Source organism: Pediculus humanus, genomic scaffold (genome assembly GCF_000006295.1).
Source record: "Pediculus humanus corporis 1103172107520 genomic scaffold, whole genome shotgun sequence".
Classification (NCBI taxonomy): domain Eukaryota; kingdom Metazoa; phylum Arthropoda; class Insecta; order Psocodea; family Pediculidae; genus Pediculus; species Pediculus humanus.
This window is the reverse complement of record NW_002987136.1, coordinates 58968-77827: the sequence shown is the minus strand read 5'-3', so window position 1 is coordinate 77827 and position 18860 is coordinate 58968. Positions and strand designations below refer to the sequence as shown.

The following is an 18860-nucleotide window of genomic DNA, read 5'->3' as shown; positions in this document are numbered from 1 at the left end:
CCTCTGCCATGATACAGGAGACTGCAATAAAGAAAAAAAGTTGTTTTAATTTAGAAGATATAATGCAATTTGAAGCGGCCCGACAAAGAGCATTAAATCAACCACCACCAGAAACTCAAACAAAACCATTTACAGAATTTCTTCCTTCAAGAATTTTTATTAATGAAATAGATACATTCATTGGATCTCATTTAGTTAAAGTAATAATATTTATTTCATTTATTATGTAAAAAAGTTAATTGTAAATTATTAATTATTTATTTATTTTAAACAAATAATTTTAGTATTTAACAAGTATAAAAAGAAACATGGTACTGGAAGATGATGAAGAAGAAGATGAAGAAATGAGAAGTGAATACTCAAATGTAGATAATGATTTTGATGGAACAATGGATGATAAAAATGATGATGAATTATATCCGGAAAGTGAAGAAAAGAGACCGACTAGTAAATATTATCGAAGTGATGAATATGAAGTTATTGGAAGTTTAAATTTTTTAAAAAATCCCGATGTAAGCACCTATTATTATAACTAATGCATTATATATATATTTCATTTTATTTATAAAAAAAAAAAAAAATCAAAATTTATGAAAAAATTTTTTAGTATAAAAGACCCGAGGGAATAATAGAAATATTAGATAATGAAAATAAATCGGAATATTTAGAAAAAATTCTTATGTGCGGAGTAATTGTATACGACATAACAAATGATTTATACTGTCATCCTAGTCAAATTGAAGAAGCCAAATGGGTTGCAGAATGTAGGATATTTTTAATTTTTAACGGTATTAGTTTATTCCGGGTAATAATTAATTTAATAACGATGAAAATTATTTTTTTTTTTTGTAGGTATTTACAAAAGATTAGAACATTTAGAAAAAACACAACCGAAATTTTTTGCCAAATATCAAGATTGTCGTACATTTATTCTGGTATCCACATTACTAACGTGGGCAAAAACTAAACCGATCGATCCTGTACGTATCCTTTGAAAAGTTATGTTACACAAAATAGAAGAAGCAAATCCATTATTTGAAAAAATATTTATTAGGATGATCCATCTCTGCCGTTTACCGAAAGAGATTTTCGAAAGCGTAAACCTCATTCGAATTATAAAATTCACTGTCAATTGGAAAAAAGAATAACCGAACTTGGGAAGAAGGTATTTTTTTTTTTAAATTTATTTTTTTTGATTAATATTAATAATAATAAACGTTAAGTTTTTTTTTTTTTAGTATCCGAAAAATTTTCGTACTGTTGTTATCGGTGCTGGAATACCTTACGGACACGAAGAAGACATTTTACATATATATTTCAAAATGGCGTGGTTGAATTCTCCACATTTACCCATTTTCGGTTCTGGAAAAAATATTCTTCCCGTCATACATATCGATTCGTTAAGTTCGATAATTCGAAATATAATTGATGATTTTCCTGAAAAAATGTCTTATATTGTTGCAATGGATCCCCAAACTATTACATTAAATGAAGTCGCTAAGGTTTATTAACTTAAGAGTTTTTTTTAGAAATACCAATCAAACATAACCTTTTTGTTTTTTTTAAAACGTTAAAGGAATAAACAATGAAAATTTATTAATTGTAAATATTTTCTAGCTTTTAGCTAAAAATTTAGGAAATGGTAAAGTACTTAAAGTCAATAAAGAAGAAGCTTTTTTATATAATGAAGTAGAGGTAAATAATGTTTAATTAAAAAAAAATAATAATTCTTCTGTTGAATTTATTATAAAAAAAAGTTTTTTTTTCAGCAAAAAATATTTGATATGCTTACCGCCAATATAAATATTTATCCAAATTATATTATGAATAAAGAAAATATTGTCTGGGGTACGGATCGTCCATTTAATGAAAACATTAAAAAATTAATTGAAGAATATAAAATAGCTCGTGGATTATTGGTAACAAAAGAAGTTTTCCCTTATTCCTTTTTTTTTGTTACAACATTACAAAAAGTATTAATTTTAGCCAGTAAAAATATTTATGCACGGTCCTCCTGCAAGTGGAAAATCATTCATGGCTTCAAGATTATCCAAATATTATGATATCCCTCATTTACACGTGAAAAAAATTATTCAAGATACAATTCAAGAAATGGTAAATATAATTTTATTATTATTATTATTAATTATTTGTAAAACATAAAAGAGTGATTGTTTCGTGAATGTTAGAAAGATAAAATACAAGCGATTAAAAATAAAAACGAATCCGTCAAAGAAAAAGATGACAATGATGAAAATTTAGAAGAAGAAGAAGATGATGAAGAAGAAGAAGAGGAAGAAGAAGATTTGGATACGTTAGTTGCAAAGCTTGCGGAAATAGAACAAAATATGAACAGCAGTGAAAAAAAGAGATTGGATGAAGAATATGTTATTCAGTAGGTAGCCGATAAATTAAAAATTTTTTATAAATAAATTTTTAAAATTGATTTTTTTTCTCACATTTAGGTTTTTTAAAAAAAAAATGATGTCCAACGCTTGCTTAAACAAAGGATTTGTTATTGATGGGTATCCGAAAACGATGGAAGATACGAAAAAACTTTATGAAGTTGATGAAGAAACCCAAATTGAAAAAGATGCTGCTGATGATGAAGAACAAATTGATGTTTCTGCTTTGAGTAATGCTTTGATACTACCAGGTAACCGAAATTAAAATTGATTACTATAAAATTTAAAGAATTTAAAAAAAAAAAATTATAATTTTATGACGAAATAGAATACGTTGAAAGTTTGGATGCGTCTGACGAATACCTTATTAATCGCGTTATCAAAATGCCTGAAAAAAGCGTTTTAAATTCTCATTACGAAGAAGCTGAAATGTGTCGTAGGTTGTCACAATTTAGGTAAACTCACCTGATAACTTTTTAAAATTTTTTCGTGATGACCCCCCCGGAGGAGGGGGGAGGGGGAGGGGGTTGTTGGCATTTTAATTATTATTAATTGATATTTCAGAGCGTTGAATACCGAAGATAACACTCCGCTTATTTATTACGACGAATTAGAAATTCATCCGATGATATACGATATAGAAAACGATACGGATCCTTTAATGTCTTCAACGTTCAAAGCAATCGTCAATAGAATCGGACCTCCTCGAAATTATAGTAAAAATATATTTATTATAAAAATACTAATTTGACTCGTTTCAATTTATAATAATAATAATAATAATAATTTTTTTAGATAATAAAGATAAATCCGTTGAAGACATTATTAACGAACAAAGAAAATTTTGCGAGGATCAAATGAAAGAAAATTTAAGACTTCAAAAAGAAGATATAAAAAAAAAAAATGAAGAAAAAAGAGAAAATATTGAACAATGGGTGAGGAATACAGAAAATAATAATAATGATTTAAATGTTTAATAAAATATATATATTTATTATTTAAAAAAAAATTTTAGATGCTTTTAAAAAATCGAGAATTAGAAATGGAAGAAAAAGCTCTTTTGGTTATGGGAATGCCTCTTAGACATTATTTAATGAAATATATATTTCCCACTTTGACTAGAGGTTTGGTTGAAGTTGCCAGACTACGACCCGATGACCCCGTTGATTTTCTTGTTTGTATTCATTTTAATTTAAAAGAATTATAAAATTATGTTGAATATACATGAGAGTTTAATTTTATTATTTACAGTCAGAATTTTTATTCCAAGAAAATCCCGAAGGTAAAATGTTTCAACCGAATTTCGAAGAAAGAGAGAAAAAACTTGAAGATGCACTTAAAGAATATGAAGGTTACAGTACGTCATCAACCACTTCTGAACCATTTAGTAGTACGAAAACTTATTCGACTGAAAAATCAGCTAAAAGTCACGCAATATCAAAAGTGTCAAGCTACAAATGTTCGCTGGTGTCTAAAAAATCAACAAAAAGCTCGAAATCTAAACAGAGTCCGAGATCTACGAAAAGTACAAAATCTTCTAAAAGTACAAAATCGAAAGCTGGTTCGAAAACTGAATCTTGCACTTGTGCTAAATCTCCGAGTCTTTCGACTTGTTCATCAGATATTGATCCTCCTACTCCCACGTCTTGCTCTTGTACATTATCAGAGAGTTACGAGACACCCGAAGACGATGAACCTTTGAAAAGAAAAGGACAACCAGGAACTTGCAAATGCCCTTGCGTAACTTAATTAAAAAAGGATGTTAAACGAAAAAAAAAAAAAAAATAATAATAATATAACTTTTGAAAAAATGAATTTTATTATAAAAAAAATTTAATATTTAAATCAAAAATGTGTAAAAAACCATTAAGGACAACAACAATTTAACATGTAATCATAATCCCGACATAATTTTCTTCCATCAACTGGACAATTGGGATGTAAAACTGGACAATCAATGGGTAAAAAATCTGTAAATGAAATTATAATTAATGCAAAATGAAAAAATTTTCAATTATAAATAATTTTTTTGTTTTTTTTTTTTTTACCAGAAACTCGAGCGCATCCACAACAGTAACCTAAAACAACAGCACGATCACTAACACATTGTCGATTAGGGCATTTTGTACATGGAGAAAAAAGTCCAGAACTGGAAAAAAGGCTGCTGAATACTATATATAAAAAAAATTAAACAATTCAAATTAAAATTAAATAATTTTTTGTTTTTGTAAAAAAAAAAAAAAAAAATAAGAAAAAAATTAACTTTTATATCCTTCTCTAACGCCTGTTGCAAAAGAAACGATGAAGAATATTAAAAAAATTGTATAAAACACCTTCATGATTTTACTTTTAAAACTGAAATAAATTTTTATTTCGGTTTAGTTTTTTTTTTTTTTTTTTTAAAATTTTTATCTAATAATTATTTAAAACGCATTATAAATTATCAACGGTAATTAAGTAGGTGATTGATAGATAAACTAATTAACTTATAAATTATGACAAAATATTTTCCGTTGAATTCATCTATTTTTAAACTTTTGAATATTTCTAGAGAAAAAAAAAAAAAGTACTTGAAAGATAAATGAATGAATTAAAGTTTTTTTTTTTTTTTTAATTTTGCTTTTCAAATGAAATTAAATTTACCATTTAAAAAAAAAAGAACTTTTACCGCGTTAAAAAATATTTTTAAGTTGGCAGCCTGTATTAAATGTTTTTATTAATATTTGCCGCCAAAATATTTTATTAAAATTTAAATCATTAATACTAGGAATAAAAATATGAGTGGAAATTTTAATAAATATAAATATTTTAAAGGAAAAAATAAATTTTTTTATAAAAACCGTTACCGTAACAAAAATCGTGAAACGGGAAATAAAAATTTTTCTTTTAGCTCCGGTTGTAATGATGAATGTGAAGTAAACGTTGAAACTGTCAAGAAAAATGGTTCTCATCCAATTCGCGATTGTCCTTACAAGGGTTGGGATTTGTATTTCGCAGGCGAAGGTGAGTTTTTTTTTTTTTTTTTACTTACAAAACTATTAATTATTTAATTTAATATCGTATTTTGATTTTAATCTATTTAGAATACGACGAAGACTCACCAACTGTTCAAAGAGTTAAAGGGATTGAAACTTTTTTAAAGGAAAATCCTAATTTATATAATGTTGCTGATATAGAAAGATCTTTAAGTTTTCCAATTGATGTTAACATTTTACTAAAAGATCCAATAATTAATTCGTCATGGGAAACATTTGAAGAAGAACTGAAAAACAATCCTTTTTATACTTTATCATGTATAGGTTTAGCAATTTATCAGGTTATTTAAATTTTAATAATAAACCATGAATTTTATTTTTATAGTTTTACTTACAAATTTACTTTGATAATATAGATTGTATCAACTGCATTAAATACTGATGATGAAAACACATGCGAATTAGAAAGTGAGCAAAATAGTATTCTTGCTGGAAAAGAACTTTCAATGATTTACACAAGGCTATTAAGTTATGGTCCGATATTGCAACTCAGAAATTTAAAATCAAATTATTTTGGTAAAATTTGGTATTTTGTATGTATAATTTTTTATTTTTAAATTATTATTTTATTATGTGATTTTTTTCTTACAGGAAAATTAATAACAGTTAGAGGGACTATAATAAGGGTTGGTTCAGTAAAATTAGTTTGCACTTGGATGGCTTTTCAATGTGACATATGCGAATCTGTTCAGTGTTTTAGACAATTAGATGGTAGATAAAGTTATTAAGTAAATTTTTTAAAATTTAAAATGAATTAATCGAGTAAGATTTTATAAACAGGGATTTACACTCCTCCAAAATACTGTTGTGATCGAGAATGTAGATCTAAAACATTTACACCTCTTCTATCATCTCCCTATACAAAAACTGTTAGCTTTCAAAATGTTAGACTTCAAGAAATTGTAACAGATGACAATGTAAGTATTCTTTAAAAATTTATGTAAATTTTTTTACTTATTGTATTCTGCATAAATCTGAAAAAAATAATAGTAAAAATTTAATTTTTTAATTAGTAACTTTACATTTTTTTAGAGAGAGAGCGGAAGAGTACCAAGAAGTATTGATTGCGAATTAATAGCTGATTTGGTAGATACATGTTCACCAGGAGAAGTTTCAGCCATGACAGGAATAATTAAAGTGAGTAACATAAACAATGTAAATTTCTTGTAATTCACACAAATAGGAATAATTTTTATAATGATTCTGTTAATTTTGTTATCATCAGATAAGAAATGTCGATGAGAATTCCAGGCAAAAAAATCCAAATATATTTCATCAGTATATGGATGTCATATCCGTTATGAACTGTAAAAATTCAGAAAAAGGTGGCATTCCTGGAATTGAATTTACTGAAAAAAATTATAATGGAATAAAGGTTTTTAAAATTTTAAATATTATAATTAAAAATCGTTGGCAAATTAATTTTAACATAATTTTATTTTTTAATAGGAAATTTTTTCTGAAAAAAATGTTTTTCGCCTAATAGTCCAGTCCTTATGTCCAACCATTTTCGGACATGAAATTGTAAAAGCTGGTTTAATTTTAGCCATGTTTGGGGGATGTCAAAGGTATGAAGATTGCCGAGGTAATCCTCATGTACTTATAGTCGGAGATCCAGGTTTAGGAAAATCGCGAATGCTTCAAGCTTGTGCCAACACAACTCCTAGAGGTGATATTTGACAACATTTTTAAAATAATTTTATGTTATTTTTTTAAAACTACAATTAAAGTGTTTCGCCGAAGGTGTTTATGTTTGTGGAAACGTGAGTACAACATCTGGTTTAACTGTTAGCTTAGGAAGAGAAACTGGTGGTGATTACATTCTTGAAGCTGGTGCTTTGGTTCTGTCTGATCAAGGGTGTTGTTGCATCGATGAATTTGATAAAATGTCTTCTCAACATCAGGTATTTTATTGTTTTTACACGATTATTTAAATTTATTATTCTTAATAAATAAAGTTGTATTAAATCAAAATTTTTTATTATTATTGTATAATTACAAAATAAAATTTAAAGAAATTGATTATTTGAAGGCTTTGCTTGAAGCGATGGAACAACAAACTGTGAGTATTGCAAAGTCAGGAGTTATATGCACATTACCTTGTAGAGCGTCCATATTGGCAGCAGCAAATCCTGTTGGTGGTCATTACAACAAAGCTAAAACAGTTGCTGAAAATTTAAAATTAGGACCGGCTCTTCTTTCACGATTTGATCTTATTTTTATTTTAATGGATCAACCGAGCGTGGTAAGTTTCACGAGTATTTTTTTTTTTTTTTTTTGTAATTAATCACGAAAAAGTAGTTTTTTAAAATATATTAATTAAAGGAAACAGATTCAATGCTTTCCAGTCATGTCATGGCTTTACATTCTGGGGAGAAGGGAATGACAACCATTTCAAGTTTTTCAAGTTCCTTTTTTGAGAGTCCATTGCAAAGCCAGAAAGAATCTTTATTGTAAATAAAACTTTAAAATATTTTTACATTCTTTTTTTTTGTTTTTTCTATTTCTATGCAACATGCCAAAAAAAATTTTCAGAAGCAAATTAAAACTTTTACCGGGAGAAGAGCTGGATCTTATTCCCCATCAACTTCTTAGAAAATATATTGCCTACGCCAAACAATATGTCAAGCCGAAAATTAGTGAAAAAGCTTCGGAAATTCTTATAAAATTTTATACAGAATTAAGACAATGTCATCAAAATAACGATTCAACTCCAGTCACTCCACGACAATTGGAATCTCTTATAAGATTTACAGAGGTTATTTATATTTTAGTTTTTATTTACTTTTAAGTATGTTTTAATTTACCAACATGAGTAAATTTTGTCGTTAATAGGCCAGAGCAAAATTGGAATTAAGAGAAGAAGCAACTGCTGAAGATGCTGAAGAAGTCGTTGAAATTCTTAGACACAGTTTATTAGATATGTACGTTGATGAATTTGGAAAATTAGATTTTATGAGATCTCAAAATGGTTCTGGTACGAGTAGTAAAAACCAAGTATGTAACTAATGTAATTTTTTTATTAAAAGGTTTTATCATTTCTCAACATTATTCGTTACTTTATAAAAATTTAATTTTAGACGAAAAAGTTTATTAGTGCACTACAAAAGAGATCCGAAATGCTCAATAAATCTACATTTTCTTATAATGAATTAAAAGAATTGGCGACACATGCTTCCATAGGAGTTAGTGAATTTTCTAATTTTTTATCTACTTTGAATTTGCAAGGATATTTGTTAAAAAAAGGAAATCAGACATATCAGTTACTTTCCGTCGATTAACATACATTTGATTATAAATAGAAGAATAATTGATTAAATATAATTTTATAAAAAAAGTTAAAATTATAATTTTTTGTACATACTACACATTAGGAATCAAATGTTATTTTTTGTTTTTGTCAGAAATGGTTAATTATTTATTAAAATTAATTTATATTGACATATTTGTTTTTTTTTAAATTATCTACACGTATTAATAGGTGAAAAATATTAATTTTATTAGGATTTTTTTTTTGAATAACGAAATTCAATTAAAATGGTAAGTATCAATTTAATGGTAAAAGTATTTATTATCCAAAATTTAGGTTTATGATTAGTTTAGTTACAATTAAAGTACAATGACAAAATTATTATTTTTTATTTGTTTATGCGAGTATTTTAAATTAATTTAAAAATAATTTTCGAATATTTTTTAAAATTACCTAACCCGAATTTTGAATATCAAAAGTATTTGTCCGCTTTATTTTACTCTATGAGTAGAAAATTGTAAAAAGGCGGTGTGACCAAAAATATGGCCACTGGGCGTGCATTCTAAAATTTGTTAAAAAGTACTAGAATTTAACTAATCATTGAGTTGGTGAAGGTAGTTTTTATAGTCATTGAAAATTTAATTAAAAAAATGAAATTGTAAGTCGAGTTTATTTAGAAATTCTCTCTTAATTTCTTCAGTTTTGAAAATGAGCTCTCATGTGACGTTTATGAGAACTCATGTTTATTTCGGCAACAATATCTTTAGAAAACATAATGTAACAGCTTCATTAGATTTTTATATAATGAACGCAATAAAAAAGGATAAAATATAGCCTGAATAAGGTAAAACGGTTTTTAAAATGCCGGCCGACAAATGCAGTGCAGAGTTTTGGGCCAGAAATATGTTGTTTTCCTAAACTAGAGTTTAGAAGATGCGTGTTGTTGAGGAATCCGCGTCTAGTACATCATGTGCCATAATGAACGAAGAAAAAAGTATAAATGGGACAGAAACCGATGATTGTAAGAGTAATAAAAGTCAATCGACTGAGCAAAATCATAGCCCCAACAGCGATTACAGCGAACAGGTATATGCGTCCTCCGGAGGAAGACTTAAATTTTTCAAAGGTATTCTGTCATTTATTAATTAAATTTATTTATTAAATTTCAATAATATATAATTGTTGTAATTAATTCAAAATCTTTCACTAAATATGACAGTAAATATTAACAACAACTACCTGCAAATACTGAATTGTTTACGTTAATGCTGTACTTTAGTCTTTTTTTCATGTAAAATATATAATTTTAATTAATTTTAAATTATTATAAATGAAAATAAATTATTTATTTAATTATTATTCCTCTTATTGTCTTAACACAACTAAAATATTTTTTTCTTTAATTCATTATGAAAAATGTTTTGTAAAATAAGTAAAATAATTCAGATGTGTTTATACATTTTAAAATAGTAAAGATGTCTTTCTATATTACTATATTTATCAAATTTTTTTTTTTGATTAAAAAATTTAATAAATATATTATTAATAATTAAAAAACATTTTAAAAAAACATACATAGTAAGATAAAAAAAGTTTTAAGAAGTTAATTATTTTCATATATTTTATTTATAGTTTAACTGTTGTGCTTAACGTTTGACTGCATCGTTTTTTTTATTTTATTATCGATTATTATTAAATTAGAAATTAATGCATTGAAATTATTTTTAATGTTTAAGATGGAAAATTTATATTGGAGCTATCCCATAGAAGAGATGGAGAAAAAATGTCTTGGATACCAGTACCAAAGAAAACTTATTGGCCTCCACCTGTCACAACTTCAATGGTCACAAATAGTATTCGACAAGAAAGCACTACATCCCTTAGTGGTTTGTAAATTTTTATTTATTTATTATTATTTATTTTTATGTAGAGTTTTTCATGGTTTAAAATATAAATTTGTAGTTTCATCAAAATATTAATATTTAATACTCTAATATATGTATTTCTTTCAGTATCAGATGATAATTCGTCTGTTCAGCTTTCTCCATGGCAAAGAGATCACTGTTGGAAACAGATGTCCCCTAGGAAAGCAGCCAGTCATGACATGAGTTTTTTTATGATTCCTCTCCCTCGTGCCTTTCACGTCAGGAGAACTAATAGCTTAACAATTAAAAGAAAAAGGAGACGTCCTTTTGATTCAATTGAAAAAGTGATAAATTGGAAATCGTTGAGTAATCTGAATGGTTACCAACAAGCTGTTAAGTTAAAAAATTGTGCAATTAAAAATGGTAGACTCAATTTATTGATTCAACGATTGTGGGATTACTGTTTTAAGTCAAGTGAAAGTGCTCAATCTTTACAAAAACTCAGCCCGAGTATGTTTTCTCCGAGAAAAAGGATTTTAAGAGAATTTGAACGGGTTAGTTTGGTGGGTGGTAATTTGGACGATCAGTCTCAGTTAAATTTAAAAAGGCAGAGATGTAAAACGAGTTTTGAAAATGGTCAGTCTCCTCCTACGCAGGGGAATAGCAAGGGAGTAAGCAGTTACAGCATCACATCCCTGTTGGCGGTGAAAGAAGAGTCACAAGATCAAGAATCATCATCTTTTTTGAGGACTCTTTTGAAATCACCCAAAGAAGAACCATCTCCGGAGCCGAGTCCGAAATCAAGAAGGAATTCTCCGTCTCAAAGCATGCAATCATCTCCTCCTCTTCCCGTTCCTTCTTCCGGAGATGCGTCTTTGCGCAACGTTCAGTTTCCGTCCGTTCAATTCCCATATTTACATTCTCCATTATTGTATCCTCATTTTCTTCCACAGTCCCCGGCAGCCCATCACTCTTATTTCGGCATGCCCTCCTCTTTTAGAGGTGCTTCTTCTGCTTTGTGGGGAGTGCCGTATCACCATCATCCTCACGTGTCCAGCTCTCTTCCGGGTGGTTCATATCACGGTTTGGTATCACCATATCCTACATCGCAGTATAGTTATTGGCCGGGGCAACCTCCAATTAATGAAATTAAAAGAGAGGATAGTACTTCTGGTAAGATTTTTTTTCATTTTACTTTTCATTGTTTTATACTTTTCACTTTGTGATATTATTTTAATAGTTTTGTAATGTTAGACATTTTAAAAAACAAAAAACAGTAAAACATATATTTTATAATATTATTTTTACAGATGTTCCTTTGAATTTATCTAAAAATGCCGGATAAAGACAAATAATTAATAAAAATCTTTATTGGAACTACATAGAGCTACAACAACAACAACAACAGAAATTATATTAATAATAATAATAATAATAAAGTGCCAAATTGAAAAATTTGAATAATAATAATTTGTAATATATATATAATAAGGACATAATGTCTCGTTTAGCTTGAATGTAATTCTAGAAATAGTCTGAAAAAGAAAGGAGAAGTATGAAAAATTAAAATGTAAAGTTTAGCACATAAGCATTAAAATATAAAGAAAAAAAAAAGTTCTTATTTTTCTCATTATATAAGACAATAATAATAATAATATTAATAATAATAATAATAATAATAATAATAATAATAATAATAATAAATATTTATAAGGAAAATATTTTCATAACTAAATTTTTTTTTTCTTTTTTTTTTTTTTTTTACTATTTTGCTTTGCTATGAATTTTTTTTTTTTTTTTTTTTTTCGAACATTTAAATTTAAATTTAAATTTAAATTAAAAAATACTCATGAAAAGAAAAAAAAATGTATAAATAAATTAATTGTGTCAAAATTTTAATTGTTATTTTTTTTTTTTTCTGCTTTTGACAAAGTCAAACTCGATCATAATTTTTTTTTTTTTTAATATCAAATCAATAATTAAAAAAGTATTATTATTATTAAAAATGTTTATGAAACATTTGTGAAATTGTTTCCAAAAGTAAAAAACATGAGATTTAGTTTTAATATTTTTTTTATTGAATAATAATAATAATAATAATAACAATAATAGTAGTAATTAAAAAATTTTATTTTATTTTTTTTTTTCAAAAGTCTGCTTTTAATTTTAATTTTTTCTTCTAATTAGGCACGAAAATAAATAAATAAATAATTTTAATTTTGATATTATTTTATTTATTTATTAAATAAATAAAAAAAGCAATATTAATTAATCTAAAGTATATAAATACTTTATACAGTATAAATATATATATACTATATACATAAAAATATAAATATAAAAAATAAACTGTAAGGAAAAAATTTATTTTAATTTAAACAATTTTTTATTTTATTTTTTCGAACAGAACATTTAGTTATTAAGAACAATATTTTTAATATCTTATTTATAAAAATGTCTTTCATGACGTGCCTAAAAAAAAAAAAAAAAAAAAATTTTTTTCTTTCCTACTTAATTAATAAATAAATAAATAAATAACATTCATAATTATGTTAATAAATACATTTTAATTAAAAAAAAAATGAAAAAGAATTTAGTGAAAGAACGAACGTAAAAAAAAAAAAAATTTGTGCCTTTAGAAAATTAAAAAAAAAAAAAAAAAAAATTTTTTTCCGCCATTTTGAACCACTTGTTGTTGGGCTAAATTATCATTTGAAATAATTTTTTTTTTATAATTAAAATGGCTGATATAAAAGCCAAAATATAATAATAATAATAATAATTCTTAAAGACTGTTCTCTTAATAAATATTTTTAATTATAATAAAAAAAAATTTTTTAGCATAAATAAATAAATAATGTCATTGACACACACACACACACACATATACATATATTTTTATCCATACTTATGTATATATATATATGTATTGATAAATTTTAATTTTTTAATTGGTTTTCCATTTATTTATTAAAATAACATTGTTAATTATTATTATTTTTATTTCTTATATAAAATATTAAAAAAATTTTTATTAGTTTTTAATTAATCATTTTTTTTTTTTTTTTTAAATTATTATTATTATTTGTTTTATTAATATTATTTTGTATATCTATTATTATTATTATTAAAATTTTTTATAGTAAAGCATATATATTATTTAGCAGTTTGATGAAATTTAAATTTAAATTTAAATTTAAATTTTTTTTTTATAGCTCTAAGTGAGTTTTATTTATTTCTCTCTCCCCACACACACACACACACCCATTCACCCCCATGTTTTTTATTACTTTATTATTATTATTATTTTGTAATTAAATATTTAATTATTATTATTATTATTATTATTAATATTATTATTTGTGGAAGGGGAAGTAAGCTTATTGTACATATTTCGCGGTATTGTGAATAAAAGTACATTGTGTATTATTATTATTATTATTATTATCATAATAATTTTTTTTAAATAATTAAAAATACTTTTGAGTCTATCATCATCATTTTTTTTTTTTTTACTCTTGTGTACATGGTAAATAAATTGATTTTTTTTATAGATTCATAATAAATAAATAGTTTATATAGTAATCAAAAAAGAATTTTCACTTGATTCCTTGATTTTTTTTTTTTTTAAATGATTGTTTTCATAAAAAAAATTATTTGCATGATTAATAAATAAATAAATAAATAAAAATTTGTTTAGGAAAAAAAATTTTTAAAAAAAGGCGGGAAAAAAAATAAAAGAAAGTTTTAAGGAAAAAAAAAAAAAATAACGTTAGAGGTCGCGTCGATGGTTTTTAAAAAAAAAAAAAATTCAAGTTTTTTTATTCTATGTAAGCTTGGGGAAGCAAGTTAAAATGGAGTTGTGTTGTGTATGTTCGCGTTCAAATTTTTTTTTGTGATATTCAACATTTATTTGTTACTTAGTTTAATTATTATTTGAATTAGTGCACATGATTGTTACGGATGATACTATGGCTGCTAATATGTATAGAGTCGGAGGTAAGATTTCTGTGAATTTTGGATTTTTTAAACCGGCGCGGATGCATGATCCGAATAACACACACACACACACAGGCTACTCATTTTTAACCTTCTAAATACACGAGTATTATATCAAAACAAAATCTATCTGTCAAATTTTATTTATTTTATTTTTAATTGTTTATATATACATACGACTAAGGTAGTTACATATGAAACAAAAAATAAATTTTATTTATTTTGATTGTTTGATTATATAAGAAATGATATTATTGTATATTTGGTTTATATGTTGCTAATTAAACAAGTAAGCCCTTTTTACATTTACACACGGTTCTATTTTCTTTTGGCGGAAGCGTAATGCGGTTCGATTCCGACAGGCTTTTATTAAAAGATTACAATAATATATGATTTTAAAATGGTACTCATTGTATTAATTATTTATACGAGGGAAATAAATTCTTCTCTTTATTGTATTCCCAATTCATTTCATTCGTTTTAACAATTATGATTACGATGATATTGATGATGATGATGATAATGGTGATGTTGATGACGATGACCTGTGCAATTACACATTCATAAACGGCTTTATTTCAAGGCTATACGAATGTATTGCTTAAGACTAACCTACATCGATCACTTGTCATTTAAAAAAAAAAAAGAAAAAATTCCAAACCCAAACCACCTAACTCTACAATAAACAATTAATTTAAAAAAAAAAAAATTTTTTTTTTTTTTTACTACTCAACTGCTTTTTTCTATGAATGTATGTATGTATGTATGTATGTGTAAACTAAACTGATTGAATTGAAATGGTAAAAATTTTTTTAAATCCTTCATTTTTATTTTAAATTTTTTACTCGATTTAACTTATTAATAAAAATATTGGTAATCGTATTGTACAGTGCAGTCGTTTTATTAAAAGTTAAATTACTACCAAATTATTATTTTATTATTATTAGTGACATTTCGAATAAATATTTAAATTGTTTAAGGTTTGCAAATTGTTCTTATTAAAATTTTTAAAAAAAAAAATTGTAAGGATGAATTATTAGTGTGTATGATGATGATCATATTTTTGTCATTATTATTATTATTATTGTCATAATAAATAATTTTGTTTCGTCTGTCTTTGTTATTTTTTTATTGTTCATAACACACGATTATGAATTAATAATCACTGTTGTAAATTTTTAATGATTTTTTGTCATTAAAAAATTAATTTAAATTGTGTAAATGAGAATGAGTGCTTTTCTTTCTTTTCTTATTATTATTATTATTAATATGTTATTGTTTTTTATTATAGTTTCTTTGTTGCAAAAAAAAAAAAAATGTTTAACTGAAATTTTGGCACTCGTTAAGTTTTTTTTTTGTTGTCGTTAAGTTTTCACCATTTTGTTTTTTTTTTTTTTTATACTAAAGTTTTTGGTTTTTAAAATTTTAATTATTTTAATATTCAATCATATTAAAGAAATCTATTTATTATTAAAAATATTTTCTTTAAGAAGGGAAAATTTTTTTGTTGTTTATCAAGTGTTTCAATTTGTGAAAATTGTTGAAAATATTTATTTATTGAGTCAATTTAATCAATCAATCAATCAGTCAGTCAATCAATCATAAGGAAAATAATTAATATTAATAATAAATAATTAATATTAATTGTATTTAATTGTACCTGTTTTTTTATTTTATATATATATATATTTTTTTTAAATGTAAAAGTTGTTGTAATCATAGCGTTAAAACGACACCAAATGTTTTTAGAACAAAAAAGAGGAAAATTTTCAAATCTGGGAGCATTTTAAAATCGAAATAAAATGACTGTGAGATTTCGTTTTTAGCTTTAGTTTTGTTTCTTCTTTTAAGGCATCAACGTGTTTTTGCTGCAGTCTAATTTTAATCAAAAACATAAAAGTCCCGGGGGGGGGGAAGAATGAATGAAGAGGGAGGTGGTTGGGGACGTCAGACCCGGGAGGAATAGGGATGTGGAGAAAAAAGAAGGGTTGGTGGTAGAAAGTGAGTGAGTGAGGGGAGATTTCAAACGGAGAAAATCTCAAAGTAATGTTTGGTAATCGGTAAGAGGCAAGACCAAAAAGTCGTTGCAGATTGAGAGGACGTGTGCTTTTTTTTTTTTTTTTTTTTTTTTTTTTCATTTCTGTTTTTCGAGCCCATCCACATGTCATATCATTTTCCTTCTCTCTCTCTCTCTCTTATCCTTTCCTCTCCCGTTTCCCGCGCGTCCGCTCCCGATGAGATCGAAGTCTGGCCCGTGTTCTTGCCGGGGTTTCGACACCCATTTTTCCCTTTCTCCCTTCTTCCCTTCTTCCCTTACTCCCTCCCCTCTCCCCGTTCCCGCGTGCCACCCAATTTTTCCTACTCCACCTCTTTCTCTTTTTCCTTATTCTCATTCTCCCCTCGGACCCTCTTTTATTTCTGGATTCTTTGAGCCGATTTGAAGTTCGCAGTCCCTTTTTTTTTTTTTTTTCTCTCTCTCCTTCCTTCCCCTGTTCGTCTCTTCCCTCGGTGTGTCTCCTACGCTTTTCCCTCCCTCGATCACCTGATCCTTTCGTCTTTTTCCGCGACTCATTTTAACTTTTCTACTATTTGCAAATTTTATTTCTTTTCCTTCTTTTTTTTTTTTTTATATAAAGAATTTTCTTTTCTATTTTTGTTTATTTTATTTTATTTTAAAGCAGAATCGAAAATGATTTTTTTTTATATCAGGTTTAAGTAAATGAAAATTTACTAAAAAATTATTTTTTGGTTTAATAAGGAAAATAAAAGGTGGAAATTATAAATTTTTTTTTTTTTCGTACTATTTAAAAAAATTTCATAATCGTGTTGAACATGTTGTTAGCTAGGAGACAATAAGAGGAGATTTTGTCGATTTGTGTTACAACAAAATGTTTTTGGCTTAAACAAAACAACGTATCCCCAAATGTTTTTCGTTTTTAACGTCATTACTTTCTTCCACACCAAACAACTAGTATATGGTATTAAATTTTAAGATGGTCTCTAACTTTACTTATTTATATATATTTAAATAAACCAACTATGAAAACTTAAAAAAAAAAAACTTAATTATTCTTGCTCCGAATTTAAAACATTATGCGTGTAATGACGCTTTATTATTATTTCTAGTTTTGTTCGTTTGTAACCATTGAAAAGGTGTAGAAAAAAAAATTTCTTGCAAAATCTGATTTGTTGAGTCTTTAAACAAAACAAAACAAAAAGAAAAAAAAATTTTTTTTTTTAAATTAGCAAGAAGCTTCCATGTTTAATCAAATGACGTGGCAATAGATAAAAAAAAAAAAAATTAATAAGTCAGTTGTTGACTTTGATTTATTTTTGTGTGTGTGTGTGTGTGTGTGTGCGTTGCGTTAATTTTTTTTTTTTTTTTTTATGTTTTTATTTTTTGCGATTTCTTATGTCCAGTCATTCTTTATAATTTTTCGTTTTTCATTTCTATCCTCCAGGGAATTTTATTATTTCCAAAGAGATTTTTTTTTTTTTTAAATAATAAATTTTAAAATTTTAAAATGTATTATTATTTATTATAATTTTTAATATTGTAAACTTTTTTTTAAAATATAATAATATGAAGGGGGTTTAATAACGTTGAAGAAGAAACACCCGTGGACTGACCTCAGAGTCATTTAATTTTAAATGGTCACTTCCTAAAAGGCAATGAAACGATGGAAATAATAATAATAATAATAATAATAAACTCTTATGAGATTATGTTTTATTTGAGAAATGTAGCATCGTGTCAAAATTGATGCTGGATTTGTGGTGGACCATGATCGCATTTTTTTTTCTTTTTCTTTTTTTTTTTTTTGCTACTATAATGACTTTTGAAATTTAAATTGTGCGTGTGTGTGCGTGTGTGACGTATAATAATTTTAAAGTTTTAAATTTTTTAAAATTTTGTAAACAAAATTATTAACAAGTGTTTTTTAATGAAATTGGTCAACAGTTTAAAAAAAAAAAAAAAAATTTGTCTCATTCTTGCATTTAACCATTAAGTTTACCCGTTTATTCAATATGCGAAAAGTAAATTATTATTATTATTATTATTACCATTATTATTATTATTGTTTTATTAATATGAGAAGAGAAAGAAAAACAAAAAAAGAGATTGAGGTAAAATTCTAATTGCTTTTTAAGTAACACGAGTGTAAATTTGAAAGGTGGTGGTGGTAGTAGTAGTAGTAGTACCGTCAGTCATATACCTGTTTTTTTTTAATATATATTATTCTTTTCCTTTCTCTCTCTTTTTCTCTCTCTCTCTTTCTCTCTCTCTCTTTCTCTCTTTCTCTCT

The 18860-nt window shown here is 25.7% G+C and overlaps 3 protein-coding genes across 3 annotated transcripts; all 3 read left to right on the top strand.

Moving 5' to 3' along the window:
- Positions 1–308: 308 nt before the first annotated feature.
- Phum_PHUM171820 (uncharacterized protein) lies at positions 309–4154 on the top strand (the record flags this gene model as incomplete). Its single annotated transcript, XM_002425028.1, has 15 exons — positions 309–512; positions 608–788; positions 880–980; positions 1055–1165; positions 1239–1502; positions 1618–1695; positions 1770–1919; positions 1987–2115; positions 2190–2395; positions 2466–2656; positions 2734–2860; positions 2970–3121; positions 3210–3340; positions 3421–3579; positions 3657–4154. 15 exons carry the CDS (start codon positions 309–311, stop codon positions 4152–4154), a joined length of 2682 nt encoding a protein of 893 aa, XP_002425073.1.
- Positions 4155–5182: 1028 nt separating this feature from the next.
- On the top strand, positions 5183–8721 carry Phum_PHUM171810 (DNA replication licensing factor MCM8, putative; the record flags this gene model as incomplete). Its single annotated transcript, XM_002425027.1, has 15 exons — positions 5183–5186; positions 5220–5408; positions 5489–5721; positions 5797–5956; positions 6032–6151; positions 6221–6357; positions 6473–6577; positions 6666–6815; positions 6890–7109; positions 7184–7344; positions 7473–7685; positions 7766–7893; positions 7976–8198; positions 8276–8437; positions 8521–8721. 15 exons carry the CDS (start codon positions 5183–5185, stop codon positions 8719–8721), a joined length of 2406 nt encoding a protein of 801 aa, XP_002425072.1.
- A 902-nt stretch (positions 8722–9623) lies between these two features.
- Phum_PHUM171800 (uncharacterized protein) lies at positions 9624–11781 on the top strand (the record flags this gene model as incomplete). Its single annotated transcript, XM_002425026.1, has 3 exons — positions 9624–9816; positions 10427–10576; positions 10703–11781. 3 exons carry the CDS (start codon positions 9624–9626, stop codon positions 11779–11781), a joined length of 1422 nt encoding a protein of 473 aa, XP_002425071.1.
- Positions 11782–18860: the final 7079 nt, after the last annotated feature.